General features: G+C 34.2%; 2 protein-coding genes across 2 annotated transcripts; both read left to right on the plus strand.

The window, feature by feature from the left end:
* Positions 1–6,280: 6,280 nt before the first annotated feature.
* On the plus strand, positions 6,281–7,255 carry LOC134268086 (uncharacterized). Its single transcript, XM_062750289.1, has 2 exons — positions 6,281–6,371; positions 6,534–7,255. The coding sequence occupies exons 1-2, from the start codon at positions 6,365–6,367 to the stop codon at positions 7,253–7,255; spliced, it is 729 nt and encodes a 242-aa protein (XP_062606273.1). The 5' UTR covers positions 6,281–6,364.
* Positions 7,256–11,575: 4,320 nt separating this feature from the next.
* Positions 11,576–23,099, plus strand: LOC134268087 (ryncolin-1-like). Its single transcript, XM_062750290.1, has 7 exons — positions 11,576–11,679; positions 11,818–11,961; positions 12,599–12,744; positions 12,972–13,068; positions 15,704–15,868; positions 16,119–16,310; positions 23,035–23,099. The coding sequence occupies exons 1-7, from the start codon at positions 11,589–11,591 to the stop codon at positions 23,097–23,099; spliced, it is 900 nt and encodes a 299-aa protein (XP_062606274.1). The 5' UTR covers positions 11,576–11,588.
* Positions 23,100–23,208: the final 109 nt, after the last annotated feature.

Consider the following 23,208-nt stretch of genomic DNA (forward strand, 5'->3'; position numbering starts at 1 on the left):
GTCAAGATGTATGAAGAAATACTTGTATAAAAGATGTGTATTTGATGGTAAGGGAATATCATTAACATACGGTATTCTAAATACAAACAGTTACTTAACTGTCAGGGAATCGATATGTCTAGTATATGGTCCCTTCCAAAACTTCCGAGGTCATATTCTTTGAAATTGAACTTATCTTTTGCAGAGGTAGAACTGGAATCGATGAAAGTATTTACCCATATCCCAAAAAATGCTACAATTTTTTTTAAATGTTTGTTCATTGGGAAGGTTAGTTTTCCAGGAAAATGTCTGACATAATACATGTACATATATGTTCTTAAAACAGTTTTTCTTTTCCATTTCTATGGGTCAAACAAGATTTGACGCAAAGTGCACCATTAAAATTCTCAACTGCGTCGCCAATTGCTTGTTTAATATTTTCATATGCCTTGCTTCTTTGCAAGAGAAATGAACTCATGGGGTTACGACTTTCTCTCATTATTGAATCTACTTAATTTTAAACAGTTTATGTGACCACTTTTCATCAAATAGTTTCATCGTGAGAAGCTTGGAAAAAAGGGCTATTCGAGACAATGCATTATAAATGAATGGTAAAGAATCAGTAAACTAGAGTGTAAATAAAGGCTACATTAAAGCTCCGGTAAAACTTGTTAAAAGTCCCAAAGAAATATTCACTGAAATATGTGTCATTTACAGCAACCGATGCCTGTTTTATAGACAAATGAGCAGGTGGATTTCAATGATAAAAAATTATATAATGGACATCAAAAATGGGTACCCTCGAGCTCCTTGCCAACAAAAATTATAACAACTTATGTATTGTTTGCCAAATTTCAACAAATAATATTTGATGATATATGATTGACTTTAAGACACATAGCAATTTTGGTAGAAATCATATCGGGAGTAATTTACACTGTTTCAAAGAAACGTTTGAAGGAAAAAAAAGCTTAGTACTCAAAGGTCACCCTCTAAATTTGAAAAATGAGTTAAAACGACTGTGTGTACGAAAGTCTTTAAAACAATTATTTTAAAATATCAGTAATTGTAGTTATCCACGTTTGTTTTATATTCAAACATTATTGGATCATGAACCTATTGCTTAAAATCATCAAAACAAAATTTACCATAAGATGTATTTGATAAAAACTGCAAAGTTCTGAAAAAAGCAAACGTATGCAAGAGCACAAAGACAGATTCATATGCAATTTGCTTAAATATTAGTGGTATTGTTGTTCCAGTTCGTATTCGGGGAGACAGTTTATTATCTGGAGGAGTCTAGAAAGAATTGTTTTGCAAAGAAATCGAAAGGTTTATTAGAGGAAGGACCCAGAATCAGGAATCCACTACATTAAATTTTTTCATGACAGCGTCCAAATCCTCATGCACTGAAGAGTAAAGGGGTTTCGGGAAAAACAGAAAGTTAATGTTTTTTTTTTTTCACATTAACAATATTTGCCAGATCTTTGACCTTTTGACTTGTTTCTATTTCCAAACTTGAAAAAAACACCTTTCAGAAGGAAAAAACAAGTCCAGGAAATCATTGGATCTGCCATTTTCCAGTATACCAAGGGTCCAACTCAAAACATCGTCGCAAACCATAGCCAAAATGTACGCTCATCTCCCATCTGACCGTGGCTGAACGAGGAAAGAATTCTTCGTAGCTCATTAAAATATTGACCAATGCGAGTAAAGCATAGTAGGATGATGAACTTTATCGCGACCTTTCAATATCCAATCGCAGTACAGGAAATATTTCTTGTATACTGTTGACGTCAGCTGTTGGTTTCGATTGCGATGGAAACAAAACTTGCCACTGACTGAATATGACGCACAATAGAGAGGCGTAAATATTCAAGATTACGACACTTTTTGTGATCAAGCAGCCACGGGTAGGAGAGAGCTATATACGAAGACTCCGGACTGTGGCTTGCGACGATGTACCCAAAAATGAGTTCTAAAAACAATCAGAAAATGGATAAAAATGTTACGGACATGTGTTTGAGTTAAAAGAGATTAATAAGTAAAATAATGAAGACTAAATCATTGAAAAGCGTCGTTTGCTTCTTTCTGAGCACCGAGGACATTATTTATTGAACAGCCCTCGTATAGACCTCGATATGTTGTTGTGAAAATTCAAAGTCATTATTTTCACAAGTAAATTAAAAAGATAGAGTCAACGTAAGGGGGAAGAAGGACACATGGTCACATGATTCAAGTTTAATAACGTCATAGTCTCTGATAATAAATGTACAAAATCTGATTGAATCACTTGTATAATTTGTGTGAAAATTCATAGTCATTTTCACAGTTAAATTAAAAAGATAGAGTCCACTTAAGGGGAAGAAGGACACATGTCAAATGATTCAAGTTTAATTATGTCAGAGTACTTGTATAATTTGTTGGCAGCTTTTTTTTTTTGCGTTCGCCATCTTGTATGAAATTTTTAAAAAGATTTAAACATTCTTGCAAATATGATCAAATTACGGAATAGAGGAATAGATTGAATCACTCTTCTGTTTTTCTACACTGTGCGTGCTGCGTGAGTTGTTGACGTCATAGTCAATCTCTTAGTGCAGTAAGATTATACATGGTAAAACATGGGCGGTATTATAACACATTAAAACTGGTCATAATCAGAACATGGTGGAGTATTTTGTGAAATAGGGAACACAATTTAATTTTTTTACATGGTTATTGATAAAAAATATCTATAGGTATGTATAATTCCGCTTATTTTGCAAATGTCACATGCCAAATTGAAGACACATGTTCACTGTCATAGTTTTATCTACGCTGACAAAATCCAATTATGGGCAGAGTAATGAGCCAGAAACACGGAGAATCAAAACTCACTTTGATACTATATAAATAAAGCTAGATACCTTATGATATAACTACATTAAAGTATTTATACATACTAAAGTTAGAAATACAAAAGAAAAAAAATAAAATTTAATGACAAGTATTTTTTCAGCTAAAGGCCCTTCTTCCCTTTAAAGATAATATGTGGGTAGGGCTCTTGAATAAGTCTGAAAATTACGGAATTCTCAGAAGTCTGATTTTGCTTCATTCATTTACAAATTTCAACACAACATTTTCAGCGGTATAAGCGTTTTTAGTAGATTGCAAGGAACGTTTAGAATGTTTAGAAGTACTTTTGTAACCAAGCGTGGTATACATTCACCAAGAGTAGTACTCTTGACATGTACTTATTTTTATTGTTTTCATATTTATTTAGCATTTTTAGCAACGTGGCGTTTTTTATTTTAAAAATTAGGTCATTCAGAGAAGAATGAATGGGTCCGTTGATTTTTATAGATTTTTGGAATCCTACAAAGAACGGTTTGGTAATGGTAATGTATGAAGAATACTGGCTAGGTAAGAGATTATTATTACCGTCGTTTGAATTATGTCCTTTTCAAATATGGATTAGATTACTACTGACTGGATTTCTTTATATTTAATTTGGACTCACGTTATATATATGTCCAGGCATCCAAAATTTTTTTTTACTTTTTACGAGTATTTTAAAGTATTATTATCTTTATTTTTAATCATGTGATAACATAAACGGGTAGAAGAAGGGGATCATTTTAATTTTGGTCTTATATATCATATATTTTTTTTAAATTTATGCAAGTAAATCTCTAGGTACATGTAACTTAAACCTATTATTTGAGGTTTCAAAAAAAAGCCGTTAAGATAAGTTCGCGAACACATTCTATTGTGAGGGTGCTCTTTTGTATGAATCTTAAAAAAACTCTACAGTAAAAAAAAAATACATATTTTTAAAAGGTACGGAAAATTTTGTTTTCCGCATCGTCGGAAAGCCACGGTCGGTCTCGCTTCTCTTAAGCGAGACCGACCATGTGTTTCCGACGATGGTTTTCCGATGACCGATAAAAGTACTGTCTTCAATATATTCTCTTTCTGAATAATAAATACTAGTTTTTGTTCTTCAATGAAATGTTCTATCTAGGTGATGTAGCCATTCATATAATCACCACAAGAAAACAACAAGAAAACATTGATGTAACCATCAATTGTCGCCCGGGAAATAAATAAAGTAAACAATGGAAATGTCTTGATCATCAAACCGCTTCGACATGCGTGAAAAAGGCATGCGTCTAAATGATGAAAACGATACCATTTTAAACTTTATCAATTCCTCGAGTAAATGTTGGCTGCATACAATATAAATTGAAATCAGACACATGCATCACCTATTTTTAAATACTAGTATGTATTTCACTTTAAAAATATAAAATACGAACTGTGTAGATTACGTTTTTATGCGATAAGTAAAATTCGACGTTCTAAAAAAGGGACGTGTCGTTTTTTTTGCTAGAACATGATATGCACCTTTTTATATTAATTATGAAAAACATATATATTTTTTCAGATTCACTTTAAGGAGGTAAAAATATTGAATATCTCGTAATTTGTAAAGGGAAAGGACATTCTGATTAACAATCTTTTTAATGTTCAGAAAACCTTTCATTCGGAATAACTTCTCCCACTTCAATCCCCATATACTAACACTTACACTTATATGTATAGAGCAGCCCGGTCCTCCGGGCTGCAACAAGAACTAAGAGTGGACCTTCAAAATTCTCAGGTAACTAGGCGTTCGCCAAGTATTCAACTTTTTCTGTGGGTAGCGAGTCAAACAAATACAAGTTGAGAATAAATGGATACAGTGGTTCTGCAGGTACATATAAGTCCATGCATTTAATTCCCCTTTGACACAAATAAATGCATGCCATCATCTACTTATTAAGACTTTTCTAAAAAAAAAAAAAAAAAAACAATGCAAAGTAAAAGTGTTATTGAAGTTTCATTATTCCATTGAAACTGTATAAAAAATTTACATTTCGCGTTTAAGCAAAAAATAATACAATTGATTCACATTTTTTCACATCTTTACTGATGATGGTGACTTAAGGTACATAATTGAAATAAATTTTTAAATATGTGTATAGCAAAAAAAATCCCTTTTGAAGGATAAAATTTATTGAAGGAGATAGTCTAGGGCCTTATAATATTTTAATGGGTGGAAATTATCGACACAAAATCAAGACAACCAACGACAGTTGTGGAAAATCATGTGCCGTAGAAAGAAAAGCAGGCTGGTGGTTTCAGGAATGTCAAACCTGTAACCTGAACGGACCCTATCACAGATCTGCTGTAAGAACGTGGGCCTCTGTCGTCTGGTACAACTTTGGAAATGATTATCGTTCCTTGAAGTTCCCGAGGATGATGATCAGACCAAAAAGATGAGACTGTGTATTCTATAAGCAAAAAGATTTTCTGTTCTATCAGACCCAAAAGATGGGGAGAATGTTTGTAATATAAATAAAAAAAATTTCTGTTGTATGTATTTGTGATGAATCATTAAATGACTTGAAAACAATTAAAATTTGCATTTCTTGTCATAATTAATAGCTCTCCATGGTGAATATATAACTTTCCTTGATTAGTTAAACTAAAAAACATCGGAATGGAGTCGAAGTTAAATATAAATCATGATTGTTAAGGTATGTAATGGCAAATATTAAATTTGATATGGCCCATTGATATAAAATGCTGGTATTTATAGGATTGACATACTGCACAATAGAGCCTTGGAAACTTGGGTATTGTAGTGCCAAAGTTAGATACAAACTTAAGCTTGGAATAGTATTCTACCCAGAAAAAGTCTCTTAATCTATTCATTTAATCTATTTCCTTTGAGTAAAGTTAATTAGTGTTAGATTAAAACGATACAAGTAAGGAAATAACGATACCGAATTTGATTTATATACATGAAGTCATTAAAAATAAAAGCAGAGCAATAACCAAAGCCATAATTATCCTAGAAAAATAAAAATCTTTGCTTTTTAAGCTCTGACGTTTCCTCTCGCTTTACTTATCGTTTTTCACTTTCTGTGTAAATTCTGCATCAAAATTTAACCTCATGAATTTCAAAAATATTTAAATACAAAAAAAAAGGTAATATCAATCTTTACCGGCTCCACAACAGTGTTTGCTAAATGAATCATAAAGTGTCAAAACGTTAAACTAAAATGCCTGAAATTCACATGAACCACAATTGTACACATTTTGTACAGAAATAAACTAAAATATGTAAAACATGTTAATATAACTTAGCTCCCAGACTATTCCCAGAATTAACAAACAAATTCTGTCAAATATACTGAAACATGAAAAAAAACTGTTTTACCCTTGGCTTTTTAAGTGGCAAATGTGGGTTACCATACGTATACCGAACCGAAGTGAAAGAGGAAGTCTAACAATGGAAAAAGATTAGGTTAAAGGTGTGAAAAGGTGTAAAAAGGTATTCATCTCATATTTTAGAGCAATGGGAGGTATGTACTAGCTTCTTTGTTGAGTTAAACAGTGATTACCCGAGTCTTTTTAATAAATTTAAGTTTTGTAATGATATGTGTCTGTGCGAGGTTGTGTGTGTCACACCAAATAATTTCTTGTTTTCATTACTTTGAATGAATGTACCTAACTTATAATTTTAGATCAAAATGACGCTATGCAACGTGCCTTTCTTAAACATTTGTACAAGTCCAGATGTAAGCTTCAAGAAGAAGAAGACACTACGAAATTAATTGAATCATGCGTGAGGGATTTTGTCGCTAAAACGTGTAATCTGGTTGGAGAAGCAAAGCCAGTTTTCAAAATTTCGCAAATCATTCCCTCTGGAAGCTTCTTTGAAGGGACGAAAATTGGAAAAACGGACGAGTTTGACTTTATGGTCATTTTGAAGGCACTATCTGGGGCTGACAAATTACAAATACATGACGGGTGCAATCCGTGGTATAAAAAACTGGAACTCAAAAAAGGAGTCCACTTTGGTCAGAGGTATATGTGTAATTGCCACATGAACAAGGAAACGTATGGAAACTATTTAGGGAATCCTCAAATACTTGTGGGCAATTTTTGGAATAATATTTCATCTGTATCCAAATCGAATCCATTATGTATAGAAAATTCAAATGGAAAATTGTACTCAAAAGTTAATGAGAAACAAAAATTACTGTTTAATTATACCAGAAATGCCGGCGTCAACAGAGTCTGGTCTAGTTCCTTTGAACGATGTGAATATTGGCGTGGACCTGATGATGGCCATAAAACACCCCTGTCCAGAAACCATAGCCTCTCGGTCTTCTTTTCCTTCACAATTCAAAGATATGCTTCACAGCCATGGCTGCCACATCATCACAAAATCCTGCCACATTGAACATTTTCCACAGCCAACTTGTTGGTTTATTACTTTTGCAGCACTAGAACTGGAATTGATGAAAAATATGGACACACACCACAAAGAATGCTACAAAATTTTGAAATGTTTGTTGATTGGAGAGGTTAATTTTCCAGGAAAATGCATGAATTTGTCGTCATATGTTCTTAAAACAGCTTTTCTACTCCATGTCTACGGATCAAACAAATGTACACATTCAAGATTTGACGCAGAATGCATAACTGAAGTTCTGAACTACCTCGCCAAATGCTTGTTTGATTTTGATATGCCTTGCTTCTTTGCAAGGGATATGAACACATGGGGTTACGTGTTTGAATTTCCTTGTTTTAGATGGCCTGAGTATGGTATTGGCAAATGTCCAACTCAAATTGTTACGTTTGCGCTTTGCTGGATGAAGATGTGGTATAAAATTGTCCAATTTTTGAAAAGAGCAATTTCAAAGGAAAATATTAAAGACAAAGAAAATTGGATACGAGTAACTGACAAATGTGATTATATCAAAGGAGTAATATTTTATGTGCTTGAGAGATATTCCACAAGATCACTCATTGAAGTGTTCAAAGGACAGCTACCCCAAACAGAAATATCTGGACTGACTATTGCCTCTTGTTCTGACCAACAATTCCTGGATTACATTCAAACCATGAAAAAATATCACAATATACAGCTAGATATGTTATTGTGAAAAATAAGACAAGCGTTATTTTCACATTTAAAGGAAAAAAATACAGTCCACATGTGTCCGTGGTCAATAAATAGTTGATGTTCTTGAATGAGGTGAAAAACACGAACCTCTGCAAGGAATACAGTTTGTACAGTGAAAAGTATATCTGGTTACGACTTAAACGACATGTGTCTTGTAACGATATCATAATTGGAGCCTTTTAGAATAGAATGTGTTGAAATACAACAAATTATTATACATGTGATGTTATTTGTAAAAATAAACACCATAATTATTCATCGTAAATATATTATGTTTGTTTGTTTAAGCGTTGTTTAACGGGACAAGAATTTTCCACTTTTTGGAGACGCAACCATGTGTGTAATTAAATGCCGGTTGAGAGCTGTGTTACAACGCACTTTGAAAAAAATTCAAAGTGGGTTAAATCTGGGAACAAATCAATACACTTTGAAAAAACAATATTTCCTTTTGAAGTGCGTTAATATCGACCATATCAACGCACTTTAAAAAAAATGTGTATGATCCCTATTCTTAAAATCTAATGAATGATAAATAATTGAACCTAGCTGTTGGATAACTTCAGGATGTGAAAATGAGCGATTTTGATTTTTCCATAATTTGAAAACTCTTTCTCTCTTAAATGTTTTACTGTACTTATTTTTTTCCAGTTTGCATGCATTTTATGTCAGCTAAAATTTATTGAAAGTTTTCAACTTCATACCAGTTACGCAAATACATATATTTGGGTGTAGCATATATAGGTAGCATCGGTACCGGGAGGGGGCTTGTTTTGCAAAGATATACATAATTTATGCATTGAAAACTGGGTCTACCTTTTTTTTTGGGGGGGGGGGGTGGAGGCTACGTTCAATTTGTTACCGACGGCTATATGTATACGGAAAAAAATGGGCTGGGAGATATTCTACATTGTACTTGTCTGCTGCTTCGTCTTCTCCTTGTTCTCAATGAGTTTAAATTAATACACGTAGAATAAAAAAAAATTTTTGAAAGATATGATTTATTACAAATTGAGTCCCTCAATTACTAAAGTCTAAGTCTAGAATTTTTGTAATATATTGTTTTTTCAAAGTGCGTTAACTTTCTCCATGGCTTGAATGTTAATGTACACTCTAAACACACTTTAATTTTTTTTATTTCAAAATGCGTTGAATGTGTCCCAAATTCAACGCACTTTGAAAAAAAATCTCAAAGTGCTGGATCTTTGTCACGTGATAATGCCTATGGTTTCTGCAGAGTAGGCTTTGCTGCATGGTGCGGTGTAAAATGTAGAAAAATAATTATCATTGTGCCATTCGCAACTGTAGCAAATTCATACCAATTTTTACTTGTCGAAATTTTTTTTTCAATATTTATTCACCATGCACTTTTATCACATCAATCTCATCCTTCTTTCTTTCTGTCTGTAACACTTTCGTTTCCACACGATTTTTCGAGAATCCTTTGAGCTTTCGCAATGAAATTTTGCAAAGCAACCCCCTATGGACTAAAGAAGAACCCTATTGATTTTTAAGTCAAAAGGTCAAAGGTCAAAGTCATAAATTCGCAAATTCTGTCTGTTATAACACTTTCGTTTCCGCGCTATATTTCGAGAACCCTTTGAGCTTTTGCAATGAAAATTTGCACAACAACTCCCCGTTGCCTACGGAAGACCCCTATTGATTTTGAGGTCAAAAGGTCAAAGTTCAAAAAGGTCGTAAATGTACACATTCTGTTTGTGTGTAACACTATCGTTTTTGGGCGATATTTCAAAAAGATTTTGAACTTTTGCAACGACTTTTTATACCAAACCTCCCTAGGATTTCTCTCACCCCTCTCAAAGTGTCCCGCCCTGTTTGTTTAATTAGTATTAAGTGTCGCTTTGCACTATTTCTTTTAGCGCAGGGGCATGTGGAGAATTATTACGTATAATACAAGTTGTCGGCGGACTTTTCATTCTTATCATATCTTTTAGTCTAGAACTGTTTAATAAAGGCTAAATTTGACACCATGAATTGTGTAAAATTTTAACAATAGCTAACGTAAATATATACATGTATGTGACATAATGTTTGCATATAATTTTCCACAGCATTAAGCGGCTCCGTGGTGTAGTGGTATGCTCTCGCTTGACATGCATAGGACCCAGTTTCGAATCCCGGTTGATCAATTTTCTTTCTTTTATTTTTGAAATACTTTTTTTTTCATTAAATGATAGTATTCAGCATCATCTGATATGAAAAAAGATATGAGTCTTGCTTGTACAAACTCATAAAATCATAATTACAGTGTGATAAATATTCTATATCAAAAGAATCTTCTATACTCATAATAAAGATAATAAGCAATCAAATCTTTATATCCATATTGGCATTTATTAATTGCTTCAATATACATGTGCTGTATACATTTAATAATTCTACAAATTCACTCAATGGTATCCGAACCCCCACCCCCGAAATCCCGTTGGTCTTCTTTTTTTTCCCGAAGCCGCGGGGACACAAATTCTCTGAAATAGCTTGTTTTAATTCTGAATGGAACATATCAAGCTCTGTACAATTTGCTACAACTACAATTCAGTGTCCCGGAAAGTTAATGGTTATGGTGTAGTCATTTAAATCTAAGGACATAAATTAAAATTATACATAACTTGCTAGGCTTATATAAGCATTGCCGAAGCCATGCAAAGACTCCATAAGGGAAGTGAGGATGATATATTTTATTACAATGCTTATTTTTTAAACTAGAGGTACTGTGAGCGATGAGCTCACTAAATGATACCCCCCGCCTCCCATATGGTTATAACTGGTGAAAAAGTCCATGTTTTCCTGTGGCCGGGAAACCCAAAATATGTGTCGGATCAAAAAATAAAATAGGAGGTGCACAATGGCAATATGTAATAAAGATTCTGTGAAAGTTGCATCAAATTTCATTCAGTGGTATGAGAGGAGTTGCGGATAAGAGATGGGTACCCCAAAGCGTAACAGACGGACGGACGGACAGACAGACGGACAGACGGACGGACGGACGGACAGACGTACAGACGGACGGAATTAACGATTACTATATACCCTCCCGCTTTTCAAGCGGGGGGTATAATAATATTTTTTCAAATTGTCTACATGTACATTTTTACGATTAAAATACTAGTAAGCAAATTAAAAAAAGTTACGGATTCATTGCAAGAATTCTGAATCATATTTGAAAAAAAGTTAATGTCTATAGCTAAAAATGGACAATTTATTGATCTACTCGAAACTATATGATAAATTAAAATGAAAAGAAATTATACTCTGACTTAGAATATGAAAGCATCAATAAAAATGTAGTTAGTAGTGGCATAAGACAATTTCATATCAAATCAGAAAACTTGACCAATTTCGGTTTAAAAAGTAGTGTATATTTAATGCAATGTACACTTTCAACGTTGTGTTTCTGTGGGATTTCTTTACCAGAGTGACGCGTGTGGAATACAAGGTACTACCTTTATCTGACTTTATAAGTAAACATTAATTTATCGACACCAGTTGTCACGAAACCAGAATATCAAGTTACATTTTAACTATGACGAAATAAAGTATATAAATTATATCCACTTAGGTATGTAGCGTGGATATCACAACAAGAAACATGGCTCTTGCTCAAAGTATTCTCTATGTGTGGTGTTTCTTTTTATGCTTTACAAACATTGTTTGTATTGCACCACATTCCAATCTGAAAGGTATTTTTAATTTCGTTATTTCATTGACATCTAAACATCAAATAATATAAAAAGATGGATAAAAATTCTTACTTATAATTAAGAATGCTTTTTTGTATCGATGTAATTATACGATAATTTTTGTGATTATTATTGCAGGAAATGTAGAGTCTCTACTGAAGTTAACTCCCTGGAACTGGAAACATCTGAAAACATCCGTCAAAGTGGACACCCCGGTCTCTGTTGATATTTCTCTTCTGTCTCACTACAGACTTACTGGGAAACATTTCAACAAGTATCAGAGTAGGTATATTAAAAAGTATTTGAAATGCACAATGACGAAAAAAGAAATACCGAGTATCTTAAAGATTTTTGCTGAACTTTTTTAAGGATGCTCTAAACACTAACAAAAGTGTTTTCTGAACTTAGGGGAAAATATATCATATCAAGGTTTGTATATTGAGACTATTTAGTTCATTTTCAGAATAGGGTACCTGTCTTATTTTGATCCGCAGTAAAAATATCCAAATACAATAGACTATCTATGAAAAAAAATCAAGATTGTTTACTTACATTGGGGAATTAAATTGAAACAACGAATTAAATTACTTATTCTTGGTCTAATATAATGTTTTGAATATTTTAATTTAACATTGATTGTGTAATTAACTGTAAATGTCCATTTTTTCTATCCTACTTTTTAGAGCAGCTCACTCTAATGGCATAAAACTACCTTTCAGATAGTGCTAATGCTCATTAATGTGAAGTGATTAGAGCTTCCTTTAAAGTCTTCCTTGGAACATAATTTTAATTCCTTCGACTTTTGTAATGCATGACACCGATACTGACACGAAAAAATCATAATAACATGATTGAAACATCTATTATTTCTCCAAATTCAATATTTATCATGTTTGTGTAATATGTTATCTTCAAATAGAACTTCAAAAACAAAGAGACTGTGCTTCTATTCTTAAATCCATACCCAACACAAAAGGGAAAGATGGCGTCTACTCTATATACCCGGAAATGAAGACAGAGAAACTGGTGTACTGTGACATGACCACAGAGGGAGGTGGTTGGACGGTAAGAATTTTTTTTAATGATTTTCTATTTTATGTAGACATACATATTTTGGTTTGATGTACAATTAAATTTTTATAATTCATTCATTTTAGGTTAACTATATTTTCTTTTGGTAAAGATATATTTTTCTGAATTTAATATATCGACCTTGAATTAAAAATCTTTTTTGTGTATGTTTTTTTTTTTTTTACAATGATTTTATTACTTTTTTCATTATATATATGTAGGTTATCAATAGGCGGATGGACGGCTCAGTAGATTTTTATAGATCCTGGGATTCGTACAAAGAAGGATTCGGTAATGTGGAGGGAGAATATTGGTTAGGTAAGATATAAATTGATTGTTTATCATATTTATTATTTGAATACCTCCCAAAAGTAGATAAATTTGATTATATCTCCTAATACCGAGTAGACCCTTAAAAGATTTCCCCCCTTTAAATACAATTTTGAAAAAAACATAAAACGAAATTTGATGTATGCATGTATGCTGAACTCAAACTAAGATAGATAGATTGATTGATTGTATACTGTTTAAAGCCATATATGGCTTATGTACAATGAAAATTATTAGACTAAAATTATAAGAACTTATTATTTGTATCATTACTTTATATAAAGATAGAACTTTTCCGTAAATTACAAAATCTAAGTCAATTGCGTTATAAAGATATCACAATTTAATTTGGATTCTCGGAATTTTCTCCGACTGGGAAGAAAATACAAAAGATTTAAATAACACATTACAGAGAAGATAAAATCGTATTATTAGATGAAACAATGTGTTCTCTGTGTTCAGAATTGAATGAAAAGCTTTAATTTAAATGTATTAACTGTATTTCTTTACTTAATTTTGTATTTTTCAAAAATGTATTTTTTTGATCAGTTACGCCATATATGGCTTTAATATCCCTCTCCAGAATATTTCACTGATATGGAGACGTCACCATTACCGGTGAAGTGCTGCAAATTTAGGCCTATTGTCGGCACTTACGGCCTTTGAGCGGGGAGGGATCTTTATCGTGCCACACCTGCTGTGACACGGGGCCTCGGTTTATACGGTCTCACAAACTAAGATAGATGTTGTGGATAATGTGTATGGTTTATTTTGCAAAATGTCCTTAAAACAAATCATTACAAGTCTTAAACATTCCCTCCTTAAAAACAGCAAAACCATGATTAGATCATATTGAAAAGCATTCTCTGGTATTGTAGATTAAAGTTTGTTCAAATCAAGGAGCCATAACTGCAGATCAAAGTTTTGCATAGAATTATATAGAAATAAACCTATAACAACTTTCTTTTCAAGAACAGCAAAGTCGTGATTTCGTAGTCCTAGCTTATATTTAAAGGCAGAGATTTTAAGCACCGCCTTCAAAACTACCTGGTCTGGCTAGCCCTGTCAATCAAGTGCATGAAGGTCCATCATTGGATGCTGGTACTTGATTGATACTTACTTACTGGTCCCTGTGTATACCCTGAACACCTTTTTTGGGACTCATGGTGACCTTCTTATTAACTTTTGATCCTTTGATGTTTACTGAACATTGTATACAGAAACTGTATTACTATGAACATTTTTAGATTGCTAATATATGAATTAAATATACCTTTACTATTTAAAAGGATTATAATATAATATACTTTTTTTAGATTAACCTTTGGTACATAATTTTTTTTTCAAATGAAATTTCGATATTTTAATATGCTAAATCATTATGGTAAACCTCAAGTGGAAATGTTATTGATAAAGTTCAGAGCAGCACTAAGTGAAGTAATCAAATTTTAAAATGATATTTCTCATCGTGGGTCATTTATATTTTCCTTTTTTAATCAGATAAGAATTTACAAGCAGTCTTTTTAGCATGTTGCATGGTGAACAAGCTTTATTGAGGTTAGAACAAATCAAGATAATTTTTTTAGTGAAATGTAGTTAACATGACTCTCTTTTTATTTAATTAATAGAGAGAGTCCTGTGGATGAATATTTTTTTAAATTAAATTTTAAAAGTCAAATTGGGTTGTTACAGGAGTTGTTTTTTTTTTCATTAACACATACACTCAAATATAAAAAAAATCTTTGTTTTAATATTTGAATTTATAGTATTATATCATATTTTTTAAATGGTTAGGGGCGTTTTCAAAAATAAATCAATATAATTGAAAAACCCTTTTACAACTAATTTTGAAATTTTCTCAAAATCGCCAACACAGGTAAAGTTTTACACTTGGGGTATTTCTCTGTGTATTAAATCACTTCCTGTGTATAGGGATTAAGAGACAGATGACCAGAAGTAGACTGCTAGCCCCCAAGGCATTCACACCTGTACAAAATTAGCCCCTCTCTCACCTGGAATTTACCACCCGGTAAAAAATCTCTGCCTTTAAATAAGGTTTCTAAGCACATTCAACACGACATTTTTCCTCATAACCGTTTAGACTTTCAAGAAGTGGTTTGTCTACAAATACTTTATTTGTTTGTTTCACTCTTTTTTCCAAACAAACAAACTTTCCCTACCCTCAGAAAATTTTAAACAATTTTTACTTTTTCTACATCTGTATTTCCAGTACTGTTTACGCAAAAAGATTTTAATGATTATTGCCTTTTTTGTTTTCTCATTTTTCTCCTCAGATTATTAATGAATTTGTTCGCAACTTTGTAAAGTATGGTTCACTTTTTCTGAAAATACTGCAGTAGTTCGTGAGATTGCCAAAACAAACGAATTTTGAGAAACATGTTTCCACCATAGCTCTGATTTTTTGTAGGGTCCTTTCCGCTTATCTCCCTATTTCTATTGTTACAATGGAGCTAGATTACTGTTTATTTTCGTACTTCTTCTTGTAATTCGTAATTTAGAATTGCATCAACTTTTGCATATTTTTCCATACTGATTTGTCTGTTTACTACCGGGTATACACGTATAACTGTAAGAGTTATTAATGTAAATTTTCTTTTTTAAGGAAATGAACCCATTCACTTACTCACTAAGAGAAGCCAATGTGAACTGAGAGTAGACCTTCAGAAATTTTCTGGCAAAAAGGCGTTTGCAAAATATTCAAGTTTTTCTGTCGGAAGTGAGTCCCAAAAATTCAAATTGACAGCCACTGGGTACAGTGGTACTGCAGGTAATTTATTAACAAAAAATATATTCTGTTATACATGTAAAATATCAGTGATTGTTCACCCTTTCTTTAATAGAAATAAATATTTATATAATTGTATGCTATGATAAGGGCGACATCCATAGGAAGAGTAAAATATCTGACAGGTCTCAGATGATGCTGATAGAACGTAATCATTATTGATGACATAAACATGACAAAAGTTTGTGTCCAAGGAAATGTAAAAATAAAGGTTAATGAAAATATATTTTAGGAGATAGTTTAGCTTATCATAATGGAAGACCATTTTCCATGAAGGATGCAGGCAATGATTCATGGAAGAATTCCTGTGCTGTTGATAGGAAAGCTGGGTGGTGGTTCAATGGTTGCGATTATTGTGATCTGAACGAACCTTATTTCACATCTGCAGTCAAAACGGATCGTAGTGTTCGCAGAAGGATAAAACGTACGCTGAACTAGGACCTGGGGTCCCCCGCAAATAGTTCGTCATTTTGCGTAGTAATAAAACATTCTAGGAACTCTCCAGGCATTAAAGGCACAAATGTAAATTCTTCGATATCAATACGGAGACCTCAGGTCACGTTTTATATTAACTGAATTTTATATGATAGACAATTTTCTTTGTCTTACTCCAAAATAATCATATTTATAACTCTATAAAGATCAACTTTCTAATATATATATTAGCAGAAACGTGAAAGTAATTAAGGGTGACCAGAGGTAACCTCATATTTTACATCACTAGGGGGACCAAAGATCACCTTACATTGTACATCAGTAGGGGGACCAGAGGCCACCTTATATTTAACATCATTAGGGAGACCAGTGGTCACCTTATAATGTACATCATCAGAGGGATCATAGGTCACCTTACATTTCAAATCAATAGGGGTCCAAAGGAAATCTTTTATTGCACATAAAAGAGGGACCTGGGGATACCTTATATCGTACATCATTTTGGGGACCAGAGGTCACCCTATACTGTACATCAGTAGGGGGACTACAGGTAACCCAATATTGTACTGTACATCAGTAGAGGGACCAGAGGACACCTTATATTGTACATCAGTAGGGAGACCAGAGGGCACCTTATATTTTGCATCAGTGGGGGGGGGGGGGGGGTGGACACCTTATACTATACATCTGTAGGGGGACAAGAGGACACCTTATACTATACATCTGTAGGGGGATCAGCGGACACCGGATATTGTACATCAGTGGGGGAAAAGGGGTTACCATTTATAAGTTTTATTGTACATCAGTAGGGTGACCAGAGGACACCTTATTTTGTACATCAGTACCGGGACCAGAGGTCACCCAATATTTTACATTAATACGGGGACTAATGGTCACCTAATATTGTACTGTACATCAGTAGAGGGGCCAGAGGTCATCTTATATTGTATACCTATAAGGGGACCAGAGGACACCTTATACTATACATCTGTAGGGGACTAGAGGGCACCTTATATTGTACATCAGTAGGGTGACCAGAGGTCACCTTATTTTGTACATCAGTAGGAGGAACAGAGTTCACTTTATATTGTACATCAGTAGGGGGACCATAGGTCACCTTGTATTTTATAACAGAAGGATGACCAGAGGTAACCTTATATTGTACGGGGACTAGTGGTCACTTAATATTGTACTGTACATCTGTAGCGGTACCAGAGGACACCTTATATTTAACAACAGAAAGGGGACTAGCGGTCACCTTATATTGTACATCAGTAAGGGGATGAGAGGTCACTTTATATTGATCATCAGCAGTTGTACCAGGGTTCACCTTATATTGTACATCAATACGGGGACCAGAGGTGACCAGAGGTCACCCGATATTTTTCATGAGTACGGAGACTAGTGGTCACCTTATATTGTACTGTACATCAGGTCATCTTATATTGAACATCAATAATGGTACCAGAGGACACCTTATATTGTACATCAGTAGTAGGACCAGAGGTCATTTTATATTGTTCATCAGCAGAAGGACCAGAGGTCAGCTTATATTGTACATAAGTAGGGGAACCAGAGGACACCTTATATTGTACATAAGTAGGGGGACCAGAGGTCACCTTACATGTATATTTGACATCAGTAGGATGACCAGAGGTCACCTTATATTGTACATCAGCAGGGGGACCAAGGGTCACCTTATATTGTACATCAGAATGGGACCAGAGGTCACCTTATATTGTGCATCGGTAGGGGGACCAGAGGCTACCTTATATTGTTCATCAGTAAAAGGGACCAGAGGTCACCTTATATCTAACATCAGAAGGGGGAACAGAGGTCACCTTATATTGTACATCATTAGAAGGACCAAAGGCCACTTTATATTGTATATCTGCAGGGGGACCAGGGGTCACCTAATATTTAAAATCAGAAGGGAGACCAGAGGTCACCTTATATTTAACACCAGAAGGGGGACTAGAGGTCACCTTATATTGTACATCAGTAAGGGGATGAGAGGTCACTTCATATTGATCATCAGCAGGGATACCAGGGGTCACCTTATATTGTACATCGACAGGGGGACCAGAGGTAACCTTACATTGTACATTAAAAGGGGACCAGAGGACATCTTATATTGTACATCAGTTGGGGGACCTGCGGCCACTTTTTATTGTATATTAGTAGGGGGACCAGAGTTCACCTTTAATTGAACATCAGAAGGGGGACTTGAGGTCACCTTATATTGCATATCAGTAAGGAGATCAAAGGACACTTTATATTGTACATCAGCAGGGGGACCAGGGGTCACCTTATATTGTGAATCAGTAGGACCAGAGGCCACCTTATATTGTACACCAGTGGGGGACCAGAGGACACCTGATATTGTACATCGGTAGGTCACCTTATACAAGGGTCGTTTGATAATGTCTTCGGTGCTCGGAAAGAAACAAAAGTCGCTTTTAAATAATTTAGATATAATGATTTAACCTAAAATTATCTTTTCATTAAAACACATATAAGTAACATTTGTATCTAATTTCTGATTTATTTTCAATTGTTTTTTGAACTAATTTTCTGGTATGAACCTGGATTATTGCAGATCCTTTGATTTCCTGGACTTGTTTCTTCCTTCTGAAAGGCGTTTTCTCAAGTTTGGAAAATGGAAATAGTCAAAAGGTGAAAGATCTGGCGAATATTGTTAATGTGAATGAACATTAACTTTTGTTTATCCCCAAGACTTCAGGGCTTTCGGGTTTGGACGCTGTCATGGAAAAAATCTAATGTTGTGGATTCCTTATTCTCAATAACCTTTTGATTTTTTGCCAAAAAATTGCTTTCTAGATTCCTCCAGAAATTAAACAGCATCCCCGAATATGAATTTGAACAATAAGACCACTAATATTTAAGAAAATTGCCTATAAATCTATCTTTGTGTTCTTGCAATTCTCTGCTCTTCTCAGACCTTTGTTTTTTTTGTCAAGTACATCTTATTGTAAATTTTGTTTTGAGGGTTTTAAGCAATAGATTCAAGTTTCATTATGTGTTTGAAATTCAAATAAACGTGGATAACTACAATTACTGATATTTTTAATGATTGTTCATATATTCTTATACGCAGTCGTTTTCACTCATTTTTTTAAAGGGTTACTTTTGAGTAATAAGCTTTTTTTCTGTCAAACGTTTTTAAAACAGTGTGAACTACTCCCGAAATGATGTCTATTTTGAAAGAGGGCGATAAGGCGTGTACAATCCCCCGCTCTGCGACAAAATGTTTTTCAATTTTAAAAATCCACAAAAAAGCTATATTTTTCTGAAATCATGTTCTCAGTAATGTCATCTTCAAAATATTTTATCATTTTATTTTTCTGAACGACTTATCACTTGATAATATTTATTTCAAAGTTGACAGTTAAGCATATTTAGTGGAAAATGGGCTTAATAGAGCTATAAAAACGAATTTTGAACATGAGTGGGACAAGTCTCCATTCTTTGTGAACGCTTAAGGTCATACGCAACGTAGTTTGAACTTTATTTGGTTATTCCCTGGAGTTGAAGAGTTCCACTGAATGAAGGACTTGTGTGCAATACTTTCAATGTCTATACATGGAGTGGTACACCTCTTCTAAAACAACTTTATATTAAAAAACATCTGGAATTTATGTTCTATAATCTTTGTACATTTTTCTCTAAATGATGCAAAAATTTTCACAGTTTGATATCTTTTCAAAACCCCTGGTAACGCATGCTGATTTTTTGTCTAGGAATATGTAATGGTATTATAAGTTTAAATTAAGAATATCTTGAAAAATTATCAGTAAGTAAGGTACGTTGCGTATGTCCTTAAATGATGGAAATGTAACAAACCCGTCCATTTAAATCACACTGAAAGACGTCAATAGTGCATATACTTCGTAGCGTAGCATACCGGTAGTGGGTAAAGCGGTTGGTCTTGGACTAAATCTGAGCTATGAAGAGAGTTCGAATCATACATGAAGCTTTTCCTTTTTCTTTTTTTGTTTTCAAATGTCTTAAAAACATAAATAAAAAATAAATTATTCATAAATTATTAAAACAATGAAATACAGAATTTGATATGTAAAAGATGATATAAACCATAAAATTTTGAAAAAATACTACTTTTCGAATTGAGAAATATCTTTTTTCAGAGCGGGGGATTGTCCTCGCCTTGTACGCCTCCATTCTTTGCTATGTGTCGTATAGTCAATCATACACCGTCAGTGATTATTTGTTGAAATTTGGCAAACAGTACATTATTTGTTTAATTTTTGTTTGCAAGTACGGTATCCATTTTTGATGCCCATTATATTTATTTTACCGTATCTAAAAAATAAGTTAAAACTGATGGTTAATTTGTTGTCCCCCAGCCTCCTTAATTCTTTAAAAAAAAATCCTCTCTGCTCCTGGATATTAATTTAACTAACTACATACATGTATAGTTATGATAAGCAAGGGAACGTCTTCCAGAATTATAAATTTCAAGGCCCCTGGCTCATGGGTACCATGTCATTTATAGACAATAGTCTAACTGAATTAATGCTTTGAAATTTGTTCTTTGGTATGAACCTTTTTTATGAACAATGGTCTTTTTTTCAAAATTGTGAAATGTATGACCTCAGGATGAGGGTTTTTGTGGTCAATGAGCACTACTAATTATTGCTAATTATTACCGCTTATTTGAAATGAAAGTTTTGAAGTTTTGCAAGATGTTCAAATGACCTATAAGATCCATAGGCCTCTTGTCGTGTTCTTAGGTGAACCTCTAGCATCTCGTTAATATGTATTTTATCTGTACCCTCTGGTCCACCCTTGTTTTCTTTCTAGGTGTCTGTTGGTTTAGACGGGTCTAGAATCTTTGATGCTTTATCTCTCTTCATTCATATAATTTTTTTTATGTCTGATTTCTTTAAAAATGTACAACAAAGGGGACCACTGGTCTCCCTATTCATGTACAATACAAGGTGACCTCTGGTCCCCCTACTGATGTACAATATAAGGTGCCATCTGGTCCCCCTATAGATCTAAGGTGTAATATTAGGTGTCCTCTGGTCCCCCTACTGATGTACAATATAAGGTGTCCTCTGGGTCCCCTACTGATTTCCCCCTACTGATATTCAATATAAGGTGACCCCTAATCCCCCTACCAATATACGATATATGGTGTCTTCTGGTCCCCCTACTGATGTACAATATAAGGTGTCCTCTGGTCCCCTTACTGATGTACAATATAAGGTGCCCTCTGGTCCTCCTACTGATGTACATTACTAGGTGTCCTCTAGTCCCCCTACTGATGTACAATATAAGGTGACCTCTGGTCCCCCTACAGATGTACAATATAGGGTTACCTCTGGTCCCCCTATTGATGTAAAATGTAATATTAAGTGTCCTCAGGTCCCCTACTGACGTTCAATATAAGGTGACCACAGGTCCCCTACTGATGTACAATAAAAGGTAACATCTGGTCCCCCTGCTGAAGTCCCCTACAGATGTTAAATATAAGGTGTCCTCTGGGTGCACTACTGATGTCCCCTACTGATGTACATTATAAGGTGCCCTCTGGTCCCCCTATAGATCTCAAGTGTAATATTAGGTGTCCTCTGGTCCCCCTACTGATGTACAATATAAGGTGACCTCTGGTCCCCCTGCTGATATACAATATATGGTGTCCTCTGGTCCCCCACTGATGTACAATATAAGATGACCTCTGGTCCCCCTACTGATGTACAATATATGGCCTCTGGTCCCCCTACTGATGTGCAATATAAGGTGTCCTCTTGTCCCCCTACTGATGTACAATAAAGGGTGACCTCTGGTCCCCCTACTGAAGTCCCCTACTGATGTTAAATATAAGGTGTCCTCTGGGTCCCCTACTGATGTACAATATAAGGTGACCCCTAGTCCCCTTACCAATGTAAGATATATGGTGTCCTCTGGTCCCCCTACTGATGTACAATATATAAGGTTACCTCTGGTCCCCCTATTGATATACAATATAAGGTGACCTCTAGTCCCCCTACTGATGTCCCCTACTGATGTACAATATAAGGTGCCCTCTGGTCCCCCAATTGATCATAAGTGTAATATTAGGTGTCCTCTGGTCCCCCTACTGATGTACAAAAGAAGGTGGCCTCTGGCCCCCCATATGATGTAGAACGGAAGATGACATCTGGTCTCCCTTTTGATGTACAATATAAGGTGACCTATGGTCGCCCTAAAGATGTGCGATATAAAGTGACATCTGGTCTTATTAACTTTTTATTACCTCTGGTATTCGCATAAAGATTATGGAAACAAGCAGAAGTCTTATATTGTCCATCAATAAGGATTTCATACTTCACAAATTGTAGTATATGAATGAGACAAAGGTAATCTTATGTTGTTCATTATTACGATGTTATTGAAAGTTGTAAGTAGGCAATAATTTAAAATCATGGTATGTGTTGAATTATTTTTCAAATCCTCTCAAAAAAAGAATTGCGACCCTAATTTTTTGACCGAGGAAAAAGTGCACAATTTCTCCGAATTCTCTAATTGTACATGTATGTATTTGGAATCTCGAGGATTAGTCAACTTGCTTGTCTTCAAATACAGTATATGTATCCCAATGTTAAATAACAATTGGTGCATTTTTTGAGTTTTATTTCCTTTTTTAATGTAGTTTTGATGGGTTTATGAATTTGATGTGTGAATTCCAGGGAAAGGGGAGGAGAACTCCATGCAGCCCCAAACTTTGTATACAGGGTGTACATCTTCTTTGTAAGATAAATAAAAATCAGGGATTTCCGGCAAAGAGTGTTAAAGTGATGAGGTCGCCTATTTAAGCATGACCTCATAAGGAAGACAAAAGAGACATTAGATAATTTATTAAC

Source organism: Saccostrea cucullata, unplaced genomic scaffold, assembly GCF_032062105.1.
Source record: "Saccostrea cucullata isolate Sc308-1 unplaced genomic scaffold, CSIRO_AGI_Scuc_v1 ctg834, whole genome shotgun sequence".
Classification (NCBI taxonomy): domain Eukaryota; kingdom Metazoa; phylum Mollusca; class Bivalvia; order Ostreida; family Ostreidae; genus Saccostrea; species Saccostrea cuccullata.

What these genes read in the sequence shown, in the direction of transcription:
- LOC134268087 (XM_062750290.1), top strand. Translation starts at nt 11,589, where the DNA reads ATGGCTCTTGCTCAAAGTATTCTCTATGTGTGGTGTTTCTTTTTATGC. An exon ending in ACATTTCAACAAGTATCAGA is followed by an intron (nt 11,962 to 12,598) that starts GTAGGTATATTA and finishes ATCTTCAAATAG; the next exon opens with AACTTCAAAAACAAAGAGAC. An exon ending in CAGAGGGAGGTGGTTGGACG is followed by an intron (nt 12,745 to 12,971) that starts GTAAGAATTTTT and finishes ATATATATGTAG; the next exon opens with GTTATCAATAGGCGGATGGA.